Source organism: Rattus norvegicus, chromosome 12 (assembly GCF_036323735.1).
Source record: "Rattus norvegicus strain BN/NHsdMcwi chromosome 12, GRCr8, whole genome shotgun sequence".
Taxonomy (NCBI): Eukaryota; Metazoa; Chordata; class Mammalia; order Rodentia; family Muridae; genus Rattus; species Rattus norvegicus.
Genome location: NC_086030.1, coordinates 37,711,827 through 37,725,120, shown reverse-complemented (window position 1 = coordinate 37,725,120; position 13,294 = coordinate 37,711,827). Strand labels below are relative to the sequence as shown.

Sequence of the window (13,294 nt, the reverse complement as noted above, 5' to 3'; positions counted from 1 at the left end):
CATAGTTCTAGCCCTTAAGAAGCTGAAACTGGAGGATTAGATTGCCTCAAGTTTGGAGCCAGCCTGGGCTGCTACACTCCTTATTACGTATGTCAAACTGCCTTCTTCTCTGAAGGCATTGGAATTTTAGCCCTGGCTTATGTAATAAGCCCCACAATCTACAGTTTTTTGAGTTTTCCCAAGATGTTAAATTTTCCTATTCGAAATTTTAAAACGGTAGAGATAGAATAGTATTTAATCTCTTCCAAATTAAAAATTAATGTTGGGGGGTTGGGGATTTAGCTCAGTGGTAGAGCGCTTGCCTAGCAAGCACAAGGCCCTGGGTTCAGTCCCCAGCTCCGGAAAAAAAAATTAATATTGGATTTCTGCATTTAAAACAAATTTGTTCTTGGGTGATTTTCTTTTTCTTTCTTTTTTCTGGTTCTTCTTTTTGGAGCTGGGGACCGAACCCAGGTCCTTGCGCTTACCTAGGCAAGCGCTCTACCACTGAGCTAAATCCCCAACCCCCTTGGGTGATTTTCTAATGAGCTGACTTTCCGTGGAAAGAAGGACCTGTGTGGGGCTGGAGGGTAGAGGAGCCCTAGGTTTGAAGACTTTGCTGCTGTAAGACCTTGTCCCCACAGAGCTCTCTTGTCACCTAAAATGGAACATTGCTGCCCCCTATTGCCCGCTGCATTTTTAAAACTCCATGACGTGTGCAAGGCTCGCTTGCTGATGCTGTCCCATTTTACAGACCAGGAAACTGGGGCTCAGAGCTCTGACAGAACCTAGTCCCAGTCCCAGAGCTATGTGCAAAAGTGGGAAATGCAAGCCAGACTTCTAACCCCCAAGTCATCCAGCAAACTTACCCAATGTGTGACAAGGGGAAGTCTTTTGGTCTCGGGTAACCCCGAGACGGCAGCACATACAACCTTCTCAAGACAACAAGCAAGCAGCTGGACTTTCAGTGAGAACAAACGTGCACCTCAAACACAGAGTAGCTGGTGGCTGAACAATATCCAGTGAGGTAGAGGTGACATTTGAGTTGGGTTTTGAGGGATGCATAGACTGTTATCAGGCAATCTGACAATCCCAAATGTGGATTAGGGCTAGCAGCAATTCTGTGGGGATTATATGTAGAACATTTTATTTTATTTTATTTTATTTTATGTTTGAGATGGGGTTTCTCTGTGTAACATAGCCTTCACTGTCCTGGACTTGTTTTGTAGACCAGACTGGCCTCAAACTCACCTCCCACGTGCTGGGACTAAGGGCCTATGGCACCATGCCCAGCTTTCTGAACATGGTGAAATTTTACAATATCATATGCATAGACATTCTTTCATTTGCTGCTCTCAGTTTTTCATGGTGTCACGTTGGCTATATTGGTACTCTCTCTATATAGAGATTACTCTATAAAAAGATTTGCTTTGGGGCTGGAGAGATGGCTCAGTGGTTAAGAGCACTGACTGCTCTTCCTGAGGTCCTGCATTCAATTCCCAGCAACCACATGGTGGCTCACAACCATCTGTAATGGGATCTGATGCCCTCTTCTGGAGTGTCTGAAGACAGCAACAGTGTATTTATATAGAATAAATAAATCTTTTTTTTTTTTTAAAGATTTACTTTTTTGTTTTGTTTTTAAAAAGAATTATTTCATTTTTAAAAGAATTGTTTATTTTGATTTTTTTAACAGAATAAAAGATTTACTTTCATCCCTTTAAGAAAGTGTTCCTGCGGGGTTGGGGATTTAGCTCAGTGGTAGAGCGATTGCTTAGGAAGCGCAAGGCCCTGGGTTCGGTCCCCAGCTCCGGAAAAAAAGAACCAAAAAAAAAAAAAAAAAAAAAAAAAAAAGAAAGCGTTCCTGGATTGGGAGTGAATATTTGCACATGAGTGCACTGGCCCTCCAAGGCCAGAGGTAATGGACTTCCAGCACCCTCGAGGTTCTCCGTGGGATGGTGTGGAGTTAAGACCCTGAAGAGCCCCGTCAGCTTAGATAACCAAGGTGATGGGGGAGCAAACAAAAGAAACAACATAAAAGTTGGACTTCTCATCTTTAGCAACCACCTCTCAGAGACACAGTTTTGAAGCTGTGGTTGAATCTCGTTATCTCCATGGATAATCCTAAAACTGTCCAACTATCACTTTCTGAATAAGTCTAGGCGAGCTTTATTTATTGCTAATGTTTTAAATTTTATGTTTGAGTATCTGGACACCATGTGCCAGACGAAGCCAGAGGAGGGCGGTAGATCCCTTGGAACTGGGTACAGACGGTTGTGGGTCATTTTGCGAGCTCTAGGGTTCGAACTCGGGCTCTCTGCAAAAGCAAGTAGCGGCTCAGTCCGCGCAGCGCGTCCATGTGATCATCAACCCACGTCGAAGGGCTTGAACTGAACGGTTTTTGGCTCTTCAGAGCCGCCGTCCAGCCTCAGCATCCGCCTTGTCCCTTCGCGGCCGCCGTGCGTCCGTTACGTGGCAGCTGTCGGCTCCGGCCAATGAGCGGCGCCCGCATCAGCCCCCTCGGGAGGCGCAGCCGGAAGGGGCGGAGCTGAGGCGGCGGCGGCTGAGGCGGCAGCGGTGGCGGCGGCTCCGGAGGCCGCAGTCCGCGTCCCGGCTTCGGCCCGTGCCGCACCATGGTGACGCTCGCAGAACTGCTGGTGCTGCTGGCCGCGCTGCTGGCCACGGCCTCGGGCTACTTCGTCAGCATCGACGCGCACGCCGAGGAGTGCTTCTTCGAGCGGGTCACCTCGGGCACCAAGATGGGCCTCATCTTCGAGGTGGCGGAGGGCGGCTTCCTGGACATCGACGTGGAGGTGCGGGCACGGTGCCCGCCGTCGGGGCGCCGTCGCGAGGCCCCTCGGGGGTTGGCGAGTCCCGGGTAGAGCGCGGGGCCTGCGCGGGACAGCGCTCACAAGGGCGCGGGCCGGGGAGGGGCCTCGCCGCCGCCCGTCGCGCAGCCCCCCGACGGGCCCTGCCCTCGCGGCTCGGAAAGCGCTCGTCTTTCCGAGCGGCTTCGGGCTCCGTTCGTAACTTGGGTGCGGACTCGGCCTTTCCCTCCGCTTTGTCCCGCGGCGGCCGCGTGTCAGCTCGGGCGGGAGCGACTCAGCGTCGTTCTTGGTTCTCCGGGGCTCGCGTGCGGCGTGGCGCGGAAACAAACTTTGAAGAGTAGATCGGAAGCTGCGGAGTAGCACTAAGGCAGAAAAGTGCTGTTTCTGGCTTCGGCAGAAAGCAGCTTAACTTCCTACCCACTTCCTACCCGCTTCCTTACGCAAGCGGCCAGATGTGACCCACGAGAGATGCGCCTGGGTCACTCATCCATCCTAGGAGAGGCTTTCAGCGAAGTGTTTTAGAAAAGTTACTTGTTTAGAGAATAAAAACGACCTGCCGAGTTTTTTGAGACAGGATTGCATTTTTGTAGTTCATTGGCATGGAAACTCATCTGCCTCTACTTTCGGAGGGATGGGATGAAGGGTGTGGTATGGACCGCCGTTTCCCAACAATTTGCAGCATTCAAAAAAAAAAAAAAAGATACACAGTAGTTTTAACTTCTTACTTGCTAGTATTCCTGACTGGGTGTAAAAAGAGCTGAGCAAACCCTGAGTACAAGTGGCACTCCAAAAAGTTTGGATTAGCCAAACCTTAGATGAGCACTTCCAGTTTCTCAAGTTTTGCAGGTGACTGGCTCTCAAAGAAGCAGGCTTGGGCTATTGAGATGGCTCAGCAGTTATGAGTTCTTGCCGCTCTTTCAGAGACCTGGAGTTCAGAGTAGGGGTTCAACACTAGCTTTGACTCCAGCTCCAAGACATCGGATACCCTCTTTTGGCACCTACATGCACGTACATGCAGTCATAAAGGGGAAGGTTTGACTCTACCTGGCAGTTGGTTTATATTGTTCCTGCTTGGGAATTTGGATCTCCTAATTTCCAACCTAGCGTCCTTCCCTAAGCCTTAGCAGGCACGTCAGATAAGTCACATCCCTTTGCTGTTTCGAAATGACCACAGAAAAGTTAAAAGTCGCTTTCTAAAAGTACTCAGTTTGGTAGGGTGTGATGGGGCACGCCTTTATTTATTTTTGGTACAATTGATAAGTGTATATTAAGTAAGTATCAACAGTCAACACAAATCCAAAACCAACCACCAGCCTTGGGAACAAGAAACAGCTGGTGACTTTTTCCAGGGTGTTCATAAGGAACGCACATGACCATGGCCAGTGGCTATTGTGGTGGGGCCTGTGGAGATCCTATCTCAAAGTAAAGCTTCATTCTGGGTTGTGATTTCAGCCTTACCAGATTTCGTTAGACAGTTGGAGACTATGCATAGAGTTGTCCTGTTTCGCTTGGACAGGTAATAATCTGAAGGTAGAGTGAAGAGGTGCTTCAGAGAACCACAGACTCTGTGTTAGTTTGATTAAGTGGGAGGGTTAGGGTCCAAAGTGTACAGTTGCTCACTGCAGGGGACCTGATCAGGTTCCAGCCTACTGGGCTGCTTTTCCTGGTGAAGGATGCTGTGAAGGTTCCTAAATGTTTAGTGAGTTGTCTGTTTCTCTCCTGCCTCCAGATCACAGGACCAGATAATAAAGGAATCTATAAAGGAGACCGGGAGTCCAGCGGGAAGTACACGTTTGCAGCCCACATGGATGGGACATACAAGTTCTGCTTTAGTAATAGGATGTCCACTATGACTCCAAAGATAGTGATGTTCACCATTGACATTGGGGAGGCTCCTAAAGGACAAGACATGGAGACAGAAGGTGAGATGTCACTTTGGACAGAGAGCTCACGTCAGTTCATTTTACTCACCTGAGTGCAGTGTGTGTGTGATTCTTTTACATTTCTCTTTCCAGATTCTTTTCACTGTCTTAAATTCCTGTTGAAGTGGATGTAACGTGTAATTAGTCAGTTTCTGGGAGTTACTGTTCGTTTTCAGTGGTTTTGATGTCCCCTCTGGCAGCATGGAGTCACTCTTGTGCTCCTGTGAATCTCTGGGCTTCATGCCTCTGGGTCCTGTTAACTTGCTAATCCTGGGGTTCACATGTACCTCTGTTTCTGTTTGCACATGTGCTAGCTCAGCTAAACTCCTTTTGTCTACACCTTACACTTTCTCTAGGTGGCGGCGATTCCTGGGATGGTATGTGGCTGTGCTTGTGTGACAGCATCCTGTGTTTTTGGTTTAGCATCCTTTTGTTTCCTGATACCTAAATTTCTGATTCTTTCTCTCTAACTTCAGTTTGCTGGCATGAGAATGGTTTTTCCCTTCTTAAACTCCCTACAACTAATGAATTTTTGGTAAATTTGAAGACTTGATTAACTTTAGCTTCAGGTTAGATTATTTTAACTTGATTGGTATATGAACACCAGGACTGACATTTTCATGTGACTTTGCTTAAATGCTGACTACTACAAAGGCTGAACTAACTGCTCAGGGAAGTGTGTTACAGACATCCTTTAGAAAGGGAATTTCTAGGCCTCCTTACTGTTAACCTTTCTAATGTGAAGTTTGGTTAGTACTTAAATACTGCCCACGAGTTCTGTAAAGCTGATGAAAAGTTGGTGTTGGTTTAATTAAGTTTACTTATTTTTTTGTCTCGGTGGTAGTCTTTTATTTTGGACGTTGCATGGTTGGCAAGCACACTAGTGTTGATCAATATTCCCTATGATTTTAATATATTTTTTTAAAATTTTGAGATAGGACCTCACAGAGTTGCCCATACTGGGTTTGAGTTGTGATCTTTTGCTCCAGGTCAGCCCCAGTTTGGCCATCTGCCTGGCTCTGGAGACACAGAGGAGCCAGCAGTCCCCCCTTCACCCCCCCCCCCCCTTTGACAGCACATGGTAGAATTCGTGGAAGCTGGACTCTTTTTACCACATTTCATACTATTGGCTTATGGCATGCATAATTCAACACTAACCACTTAGGAGTTCCCACACAATGAAGGTGGGGTTTTATATGGTTTTGAAGAGTTTTGAGGACTTGTCATTTGCTTGCTCTGAAAACTGGTCCTCGTTAACACAGCTAGAAAGTAATGGCTGATGACTGTCGATAGTGAGATTCCGGTTAATCCTTCTGCCATCTCACGTTGTTGCTTTCGCTTGTTGCTGGTGGTTGTTGGGTTGAGCCTTCTCTAAACTGATGGTTTCTGAGTGGGTCAGTTTTTTCTTTTGAGATGTTTGGCACTTCTGGTCAAAGTGCCCCTTCCTAAGAAACACAACTTGAAAGATTTGACATGGTACCTGGGCTCCTAGAGTGAGGCTGCTTAGAGGTGATTCCTTACCAGTTCAGCTCCCTTCAGCATAGAGGCCTGCGGTTGAAAACTGAGGAGTACTGAGAGAAATAGGAATCTCATCTGAGCTGGATCCTGGGCAGAGTACGGCACCTGACCCTCCCCTAGGGTTCCTCCTTGCCATGCCTGTTTCCTGCCTGTTCCTAGTTAGAGCGCAGCACTGCCTGGGAGCAAAGTCTTCAGAACAGTTCCCTGCACAGGGTTTCATTGTCTAGTTCTGGCTGGCCTCTGACTTACAGAAATCTGCCTGCCTTGGCCTTCTTTCTGTGCTGGTGTTAACAGTGCTACCACCACAGCTGGGAATGGTTTTCAGATTCAGGTCTAGTACAACAGGGCCACACAGAGAACCCTGTCTTCAAAAACCAAATCAGAAAGGAAGGAAAGAAAAAAAGTGTCATCATGCCCAGCAGTTTGATCCCTGGAACTCAGTGGTGGAGAGAACTCCTGAAGGCTGCCCTCTGACCTCTGCACACTCACCTCTGTAGCCCTGCCCCCACACTGGAATAACAGAGCTCCTGGTTGAGAACTTGTGCCACCTGGGCCTGTCCTTGGGCTGCTGCACTCATGTGGCTGACTTCTTTTTCCTGAGTGTAACTAGGATTTGTGTTTGGCTTTGTACATTTAAAGCATGTTATGGTGCTAAATTAACATCAGAGTTACATGATTCTTAATGTAAATTTCTGTTTTAGTTTAAAACTGTGATTTGTATATTATTTTTTTGTTGTGCATTTGTTTGTGAGATGGAGTGTCAGTCTGACTGTAGCAGAGAATGACCTTGAAATCCTGGTCTTCCTAGCTAGGCAGGGTGTTGTGGAGCACATTTGTAGTCCCAGCACTTAGGAAGCCAAGGCAGGCAGCACTACATAGTGATTTCTAGGACAGCCAGAGAAAATTGTGAGACCCTATCTTAACAGCAACAACAAAGACATTCTGGTCCTTCTGTCTCCCGAGTGCTTTCATTCTACCTGTGTGCCACCATAACCAGTGTCTGTGGGACCCACATGGCAGGCATAGAGAAAGCAGGACTTCCTTTGAGCTGGGCACGCTGTCTGTCAACAGAACCACATTCCCCGTCTGCCCTGTATTGCTGCTTTTCTTTTTGTCCTTAGTTGTCAGTAGAGTGAACAGGAGCAGTTCCTTGGGGGTAATTGTTTTCTAGTTGGTAAGGGTGTTCCCTATTCTAAAACAGAGTGGGCCCTCTGCTGGGAAGCTAGTAGCATACACCTTCAACCCAAGCACTCAGGAGGGAGAGGCTTAGGCAGGCAGATCTCTGAGTTTAAGACCAATCAGAACAACATAACGAGACCCTGCCTCAGAAAAGTAAAAAACGCTCGGAAAGCCAGGCACAGGCATATGTGCCTATGATAGTCACTTGGGGGTGGTGGAGGGTCAGGAGTTCAAGACTGGCCTTGGCTGTCCTGTGAGCTTGAAGCCAGCCTGGGCTACATGAGACACATCTTATAAATAGTAGAACCAACGGGAGCAGCTCTCAAGATTTGAATCTTTGTCATCAGTTGTTTATGTTGTTGCTTGAGGTCTTTCTAAAACTAGCTGCTTTTGTGTGTCTGAGGAATCCCAGGGTATTTTATTTAAAGAAGTATTTCTTGAAAAAGGGATGACTAGATGTGTGCTGATCTCTCTTTTCCCTCCGCAGCTCATCAAAACAAGCTAGAAGAAATGATTAATGAGCTGGCAGTGGCCATGACAGCCGTAAAGCACGAACAGGAGTACATGGAAGTCCGGGAGAGAATACACAGAGCCAGTAAGTTACTGTGACAGGGTCTCCTGCAATGGTCACCCCTTGCTTGTAATTTTGCAAATACACCATCGCTTTACTGAAGGTGGTCTGTGAGAGACATATTTATAGAGACTTAAATGAATTATTTTGTTATTGCCATTCTATGCCAGAAATGTTGGCCTGTGATGTTGTTTGCAGGTTGTTTGTTTTTAAAATGTATTTATTTATTATATATGAGTACACTGCAGCTGTCTTCAGACACAGCAAAAGAGGGCATCAGATCTCATTACAGATGGTTGTGAGCCACCCTGGGAATTGAACTCAGGACCTGTGGAAGAGCAGTGCTCTTAACTGCTGAGCCATCTCTCCAGCGCACCCCCCCCCCTTTTTTTTTAATTAAATAAGATATCTATGTGCCTCCTGGAACTCACTATATAGACCAAGCTGGCCGCAAACTCAAGAGAGCCCCCTGGCTTTCTGTGGGTCAGGATTAAGGGGTGCATCACCATGTCCAGCAAGCATTAGCTTTTAGGAGTCTCTGAGTTTATTTTCATTGTATGAGTGTGAGTGCTTCGCCTGTGTGCATGTGGTTGTATCATGTGTGCAGTACCCACAGAGCCCAGAGGAGGGCGCTGGCTTCCCTAAAACTGGAATTACCTGTGTTGTAAACAGCTTTGTGTGTGCTGGGAGCTGAACCCGATCCTCTGCAGCAAATCCGTTCTCTAGCCCAAGAGGGTTTTGGGGTTTTTTTTTTTTTTTTTTTTTTTGTTCTTTTTTTCGGAGCTGGGGACCGAACCCAGGGCCTTACGCTTCCTAGGTAAGCGCTCTACCACTGAGCTAAATCCCCAGCCCCTTTTTTTTTCCTTTTTAAGTTTGTGATTAGGGCTGGTAAGAAAGCTCAGTAGGTAAAGGTCTTTGCCACCAAGTCTGATGACTTGAGTTAGAACCCGCTAGGTAGATGAAGAGAATGGATTCCTGGGGGGGAAAAAAATGTTTTTTTTTTCTTTTGAGACAGAGATTCCTGTAATTTGTCTTCTAACTTCTGCATAAGTAGGCATCCTCACAAGAAATCAATGTTTAAAAATAAACTAAGTTTTTTTATGATCACCTACAGAATAAGAGAGAACAAGTGCACAGCTGAGTGCTAGCCCTCCCTTACAGACCACCAGCTTGCAGGTGGCATTTCTGAAAGTACTGGGTCCTGTCTATTAGTAACTGCTGTTGGTCCACACAGCAGAGCAAGTCCTCTGTTGAGAACCAATGCCAAGGACAACAGTGGCTCATTCTTTTGTTGAATGAGTATTTTAAAAAATGTGTATTTATTTTCTGTTTTGTATGTTTGTGTGTGGGCTTGCTTAGACCGTGGCATGAGTGTGGGGGTCAGAGGATAACTTTGAGTTGGTTCTCCCCTTCTGCCACATGGATCTGAGTGTTGGTATGTGCAAGTGAGCAAGATGCCCACAGAGCTCTGAAAAGGGTGTCAGAACCCACACAGCTGGCGTTAAGATGGAGCTGAGCCATCTGATCTGGGTGCCAGGATCACACTTGAGACCTCTACAAGAGCAGTGTGTGCTCGGAACTGCTGGGCAGTCTTCCTAGCCCCAAATCCCTTAAGTTTTTAGAGGTCTATGGTGAGAGAAGCTTGACTTGAGTTTTAACCTTAAAAGTGTGACCTTGGGCGAGTCATCGTCTCTCTCTTTTTTTTTTCCGGAGCTGGGGATCGAACCCAGGGCCTTGCGCTTGCTAGGCAAGCGCTCTACCACTGAGCTAAATCCCCAAACCCATCGTCTCTCTTTTCTAAGGCATGGTCTTGATACATAGTCTTTTGTTTTTGAGACAGGATTTCTGTGTAGTCCTGGCTGTTCTGCAACTCACTTTGTAGATCAGACTGGCCTAAAACTCAGATCCGCCTGCTCTCCTTGGTGCTGGGACTAAAGGCGTGTGCCACTGCCACCTGTCTGGCATGGAACCCAGTGATTCTCCACTGTAGCGTTTGAATGTAGGAATTACAGGATGGGTCAGCATGCCTGGTTTTCAAGGTCCCTTTTAAAGCTATGAATTTGTGGGTCTGGGTGGGCCAAGCATTAATCGGGCTCTGGGTGTTGCCGTGTTACAGAGATGATATAGTCCTACTGCTTTTCCGGTTGGTGTTAAAGTCTGTTTGTTTCCTCCACAGTCAATGACAACACAAACAGCAGAGTGGTCCTTTGGTCCTTCTTCGAAGCTCTTGTTCTTGTTGCCATGACATTGGGACAGATCTACTACCTGAAGAGATTTTTTGAAGTCCGGAGGGTTGTTTAAAAGGCCTTTTCCTATTGATCCCAAATTCATGATTTACTTGTTTACCAAACACCTTGGTCATAATAATGTCATTAGTTTATACATTTTTATTTTCTGAACGTTCATGACTTATGTTTCTTTGTGATTATTAGGTGTTGGGGAAAACCTGTTTAGGAAAGTTAGAGTGAAAATTTGACATTTGGTTGGCCTGTAATTCTTACTTGAAAGCAGCCCATGATACAGGTCCTTTCAAGAGTTCAGAGGCTGTTGATGCTGTATGGGACTATGGTCTTTATTATGTTTTTACCTTTGGTTTTCATAGTAGAATGCAGTTTTTCCAGGAAGTGCCCACAGCCTGACATACTTGTTAACTAACTGCATTCTAGTAGTTCCTTGGCTGTGCTTCATCATCAGAGGCTCCTTTTGTTTCTCCAGCAACAGCGATCTGAATCTTGACCCTTGTGGCCCCTCCTCAGGGCCAGGAGACCTGATGGGGCATGTTACCAGGGCGGGCACTCATACTTTCTCTTGAGTTTGATTTAAAGACTCATCGCACACTTCCCCCTAAAGTTTTATATTGAACCTTAGAACTGAATCACCTCTAATTGAATTGACACAAGCAGCCAATAACTTAGCCGTCTGTCGAGTCCAGTTCCCCGGGTGTCAGACAGACAGACTGCTGTCCCTGTGTGCTGCATATCTGTCTGTTGTTGGCACTCAGGAAGATGGAGTTCCTCACGTGGAAGCCTGCACTTCTCAAGCTAAAGGGTTAAACCTCTGGGATTGCTTGCAGTGATGGCAGCCACTGTTGTCCTTTTAGTCAGTGGCCTTCGTGCCCTGGTCTTCAGTGTCAGCAATAGGGTTTATTTGTCCTCTGGGGTCTTTCTTTTTTGGCACATGTCAGTTTTGTTTATAAAAGATGAAGAGACTGTCTCTCTGATGATGGGCTTAATGAAAGGCACTCTGCTTTGGGTGTGGGCGGTCCAGGATTATGTGGTGACTAATGTCTGTTAGTTACCTGGATATTTTATTTTTATTTTTGGATCTTGCAAGGGGAAAACTACAAGTAACAAGTTTTATAAATTTAATTTAAATTTGTTACAGGTTTTCATGTTCAGGACAAATAATTTTTCAACCTTCGATGATATCTTGCAACAGTTGGTTGGTGACTCTGTCACCCTAGGGCAGCTGTTGCATGCCAATTTTTTTGTGTGTGTATGTGTGAAAACACTTCAGAATTGAATTAAAAGATGTAAATTTAAAATCGGTTGTGTATCTAATATGCCCCAAGTTCAGTAAATAAACAATTCTTTTTAAAAACACTCAGTATTTTGTGTTTTATGTTAATGCTGGTTCAGTTAAAAGTTTTGGTTAAATACCTTTTTCTTCAAATGGATACACCCTGTTTATGAACAGCTGTGTTATGTCATTTCCAAAGGGTTGTGAACAAGAAGACTATTTTACGACAGGTGTGGTGGTGCAAACCTTTAAATCCAGCACTTGGAAAGGAGATACAGATCGATCTGAGTTTGAGGCCAGTCTGGTTTATGTAGTCAAAATTTCAGAGTTTTGGTTTCTTTGAAAATCAGAAATAGTATGAGAATGTTTTTGTTTTTATCCCAGTTGTGGGATATGGGGCGCTTCACATTGTACAGAGCAGCTGACTGATTTGCCTGTTGCTCTAGCAGGGACATGATTTTGGCAGCTGCAGATAGTTTTTACGGTTTCAGAAGGTGTGTAATGAAATGCTAGGGCCCCAGAGGTGGTTGTGGGCTGTTGGCTGGTTATTATGTGCAAATTAGGCTGATGCTGAAGATCAAACTTGCCCCAAGTAATCTGACACCTCTAATAAGTAGGAAGTAATCTAATGATAACATCATCCCCATTCCTACCCCTGACTTCATTCAGGGATCTCTTCTATCTTTTTTTTTTTTTTTTTTAAAGATTTATTTATTTATTATATATAAGTACACTGTAGCTGTCTTCAGACACACCAGAAGAGAGCACTGGATCCCATTACAGATGGTTGTGAGCCACCATGTGGTTGCTGGGAATTGAACTCAGGACCTCTGGAAGAGTAGTCGGGTGCTCTTAACCACTGAGCCATCTCTCCAGCCCCCTATCTTTTTTTTTAAAATCTCTTATCTAGTATTAGGGGGTTGAAGAAAGAAGAACTCACAAAGTGGCAAAAAGACAGCTATAGGTCTACATACTTCCAGGACAGCTAGGGCTTTTGAGAGCCCGTCTCAAAAGACAATGAAGCAAGCAAACAAACAAAAAACCAACACCAAAAACAAAATAAATTACAATTTTAGCCTGTGTGGTTTTTCTGGTCTGTGTGCGGTGGAGGAAGTCACATTTGAGTTATTTTTATTTATGTTAGTACATGGTCACTGTCTTCAGACACACCAGAAGAAGGCATCAGATCTCATTACAGATGGTTGTGAGCCACCGTGCGGTTGCTGGGAATTGAACTCAGGACCTCTGAAAGAGCAGTCAGTGCTCTTAACCGCTGAGCCTTCTCTCCAGCCCTGAATTATTTTTACTTTATCAGGTGGTTTATGGATATGGGGAAATAGGCTGGAGGGAGATGGAGTTGCCCAAGGACAGAAAGGTGGAACCAACCCCTTCTCATCATCGATCTACTGATAAAACGCATGACACATGCTGCCTAGCTATGTATATGGCCTGTCCTATTTATGTCTCACAGCTGCCATTAGCTTTTGTACAAGTATTTTTTAAGAAAAGATTTATATTTTTTCTTTTCTCTTTTTTTCGGAGCTGGGGACCGAACCCAGGGCCTTGCGCTTGCTAGGCAAGCGCTCTACCACTGAGTTAAATCCCCAACCCTATATTTTGATTTATTATACATGAATACACTGTCAGTCGGTACATTCAGACACACCAGAAGGCATTGGATCTCATTATGAGCCACCATATGGTTGCTTGGGAATTGAACTCAGAACCTCTAGGAAGAGCAGTTAGTGCTCTTAACCGCTGAGCCATCTCTCCAGCTT

General features: G+C 45.6%; 1 protein-coding gene across 2 annotated transcripts; it reads left to right on the top strand.

Moving 5' to 3' along the window:
• Positions 1-2,514: 2,514 nt before the first annotated feature.
• On the top strand, positions 2,515-11,599 carry Tmed2 (transmembrane p24 trafficking protein 2). 2 transcript variants are annotated; one of them, NM_001393805.1, is made up of 5 exons: positions 2,515-2,792; positions 4,537-4,729; positions 5,086-5,106; positions 7,914-8,021; positions 10,174-11,599. In NM_001393805.1, exons 1-5 carry the CDS (start codon positions 2,613-2,615, stop codon positions 10,296-10,298), a joined length of 627 nt encoding a protein of 208 aa, NP_001380734.1. In that variant the 5' UTR covers positions 2,515-2,612; the 3' UTR covers positions 10,299-11,599. The 2 variants fall into 2 exon arrangements, with proteins under 2 accessions (NP_001380734.1, NP_113910.1); NM_031722.3 differs by lacking the exon at positions 5,086-5,106.
• The last annotated feature ends 1,695 nt before the right edge of the window (positions 11,600-13,294 follow it).

Bases quoted from the DNA above. Each gene is read 5' to 3' on its own strand.
- Tmed2 (NM_001393805.1), top strand. From the start codon at position 2,613: ATGGTGACGCTCGCAGAACTGCTGGTGCTGCTGGCCGCGCTGCTGGCC. The intron at 4,730-5,085 runs GTGAGATGTCAC...CACTTTCTCTAG, and splicing joins ACAAGACATGGAGACAGAAG to GTGGCGGCGATTCCTGGGAT. The intron at 8,022-10,173 runs GTAAGTTACTGT...TTTCCTCCACAG, and splicing joins GGAGAGAATACACAGAGCCA to TCAATGACAACACAAACAGC.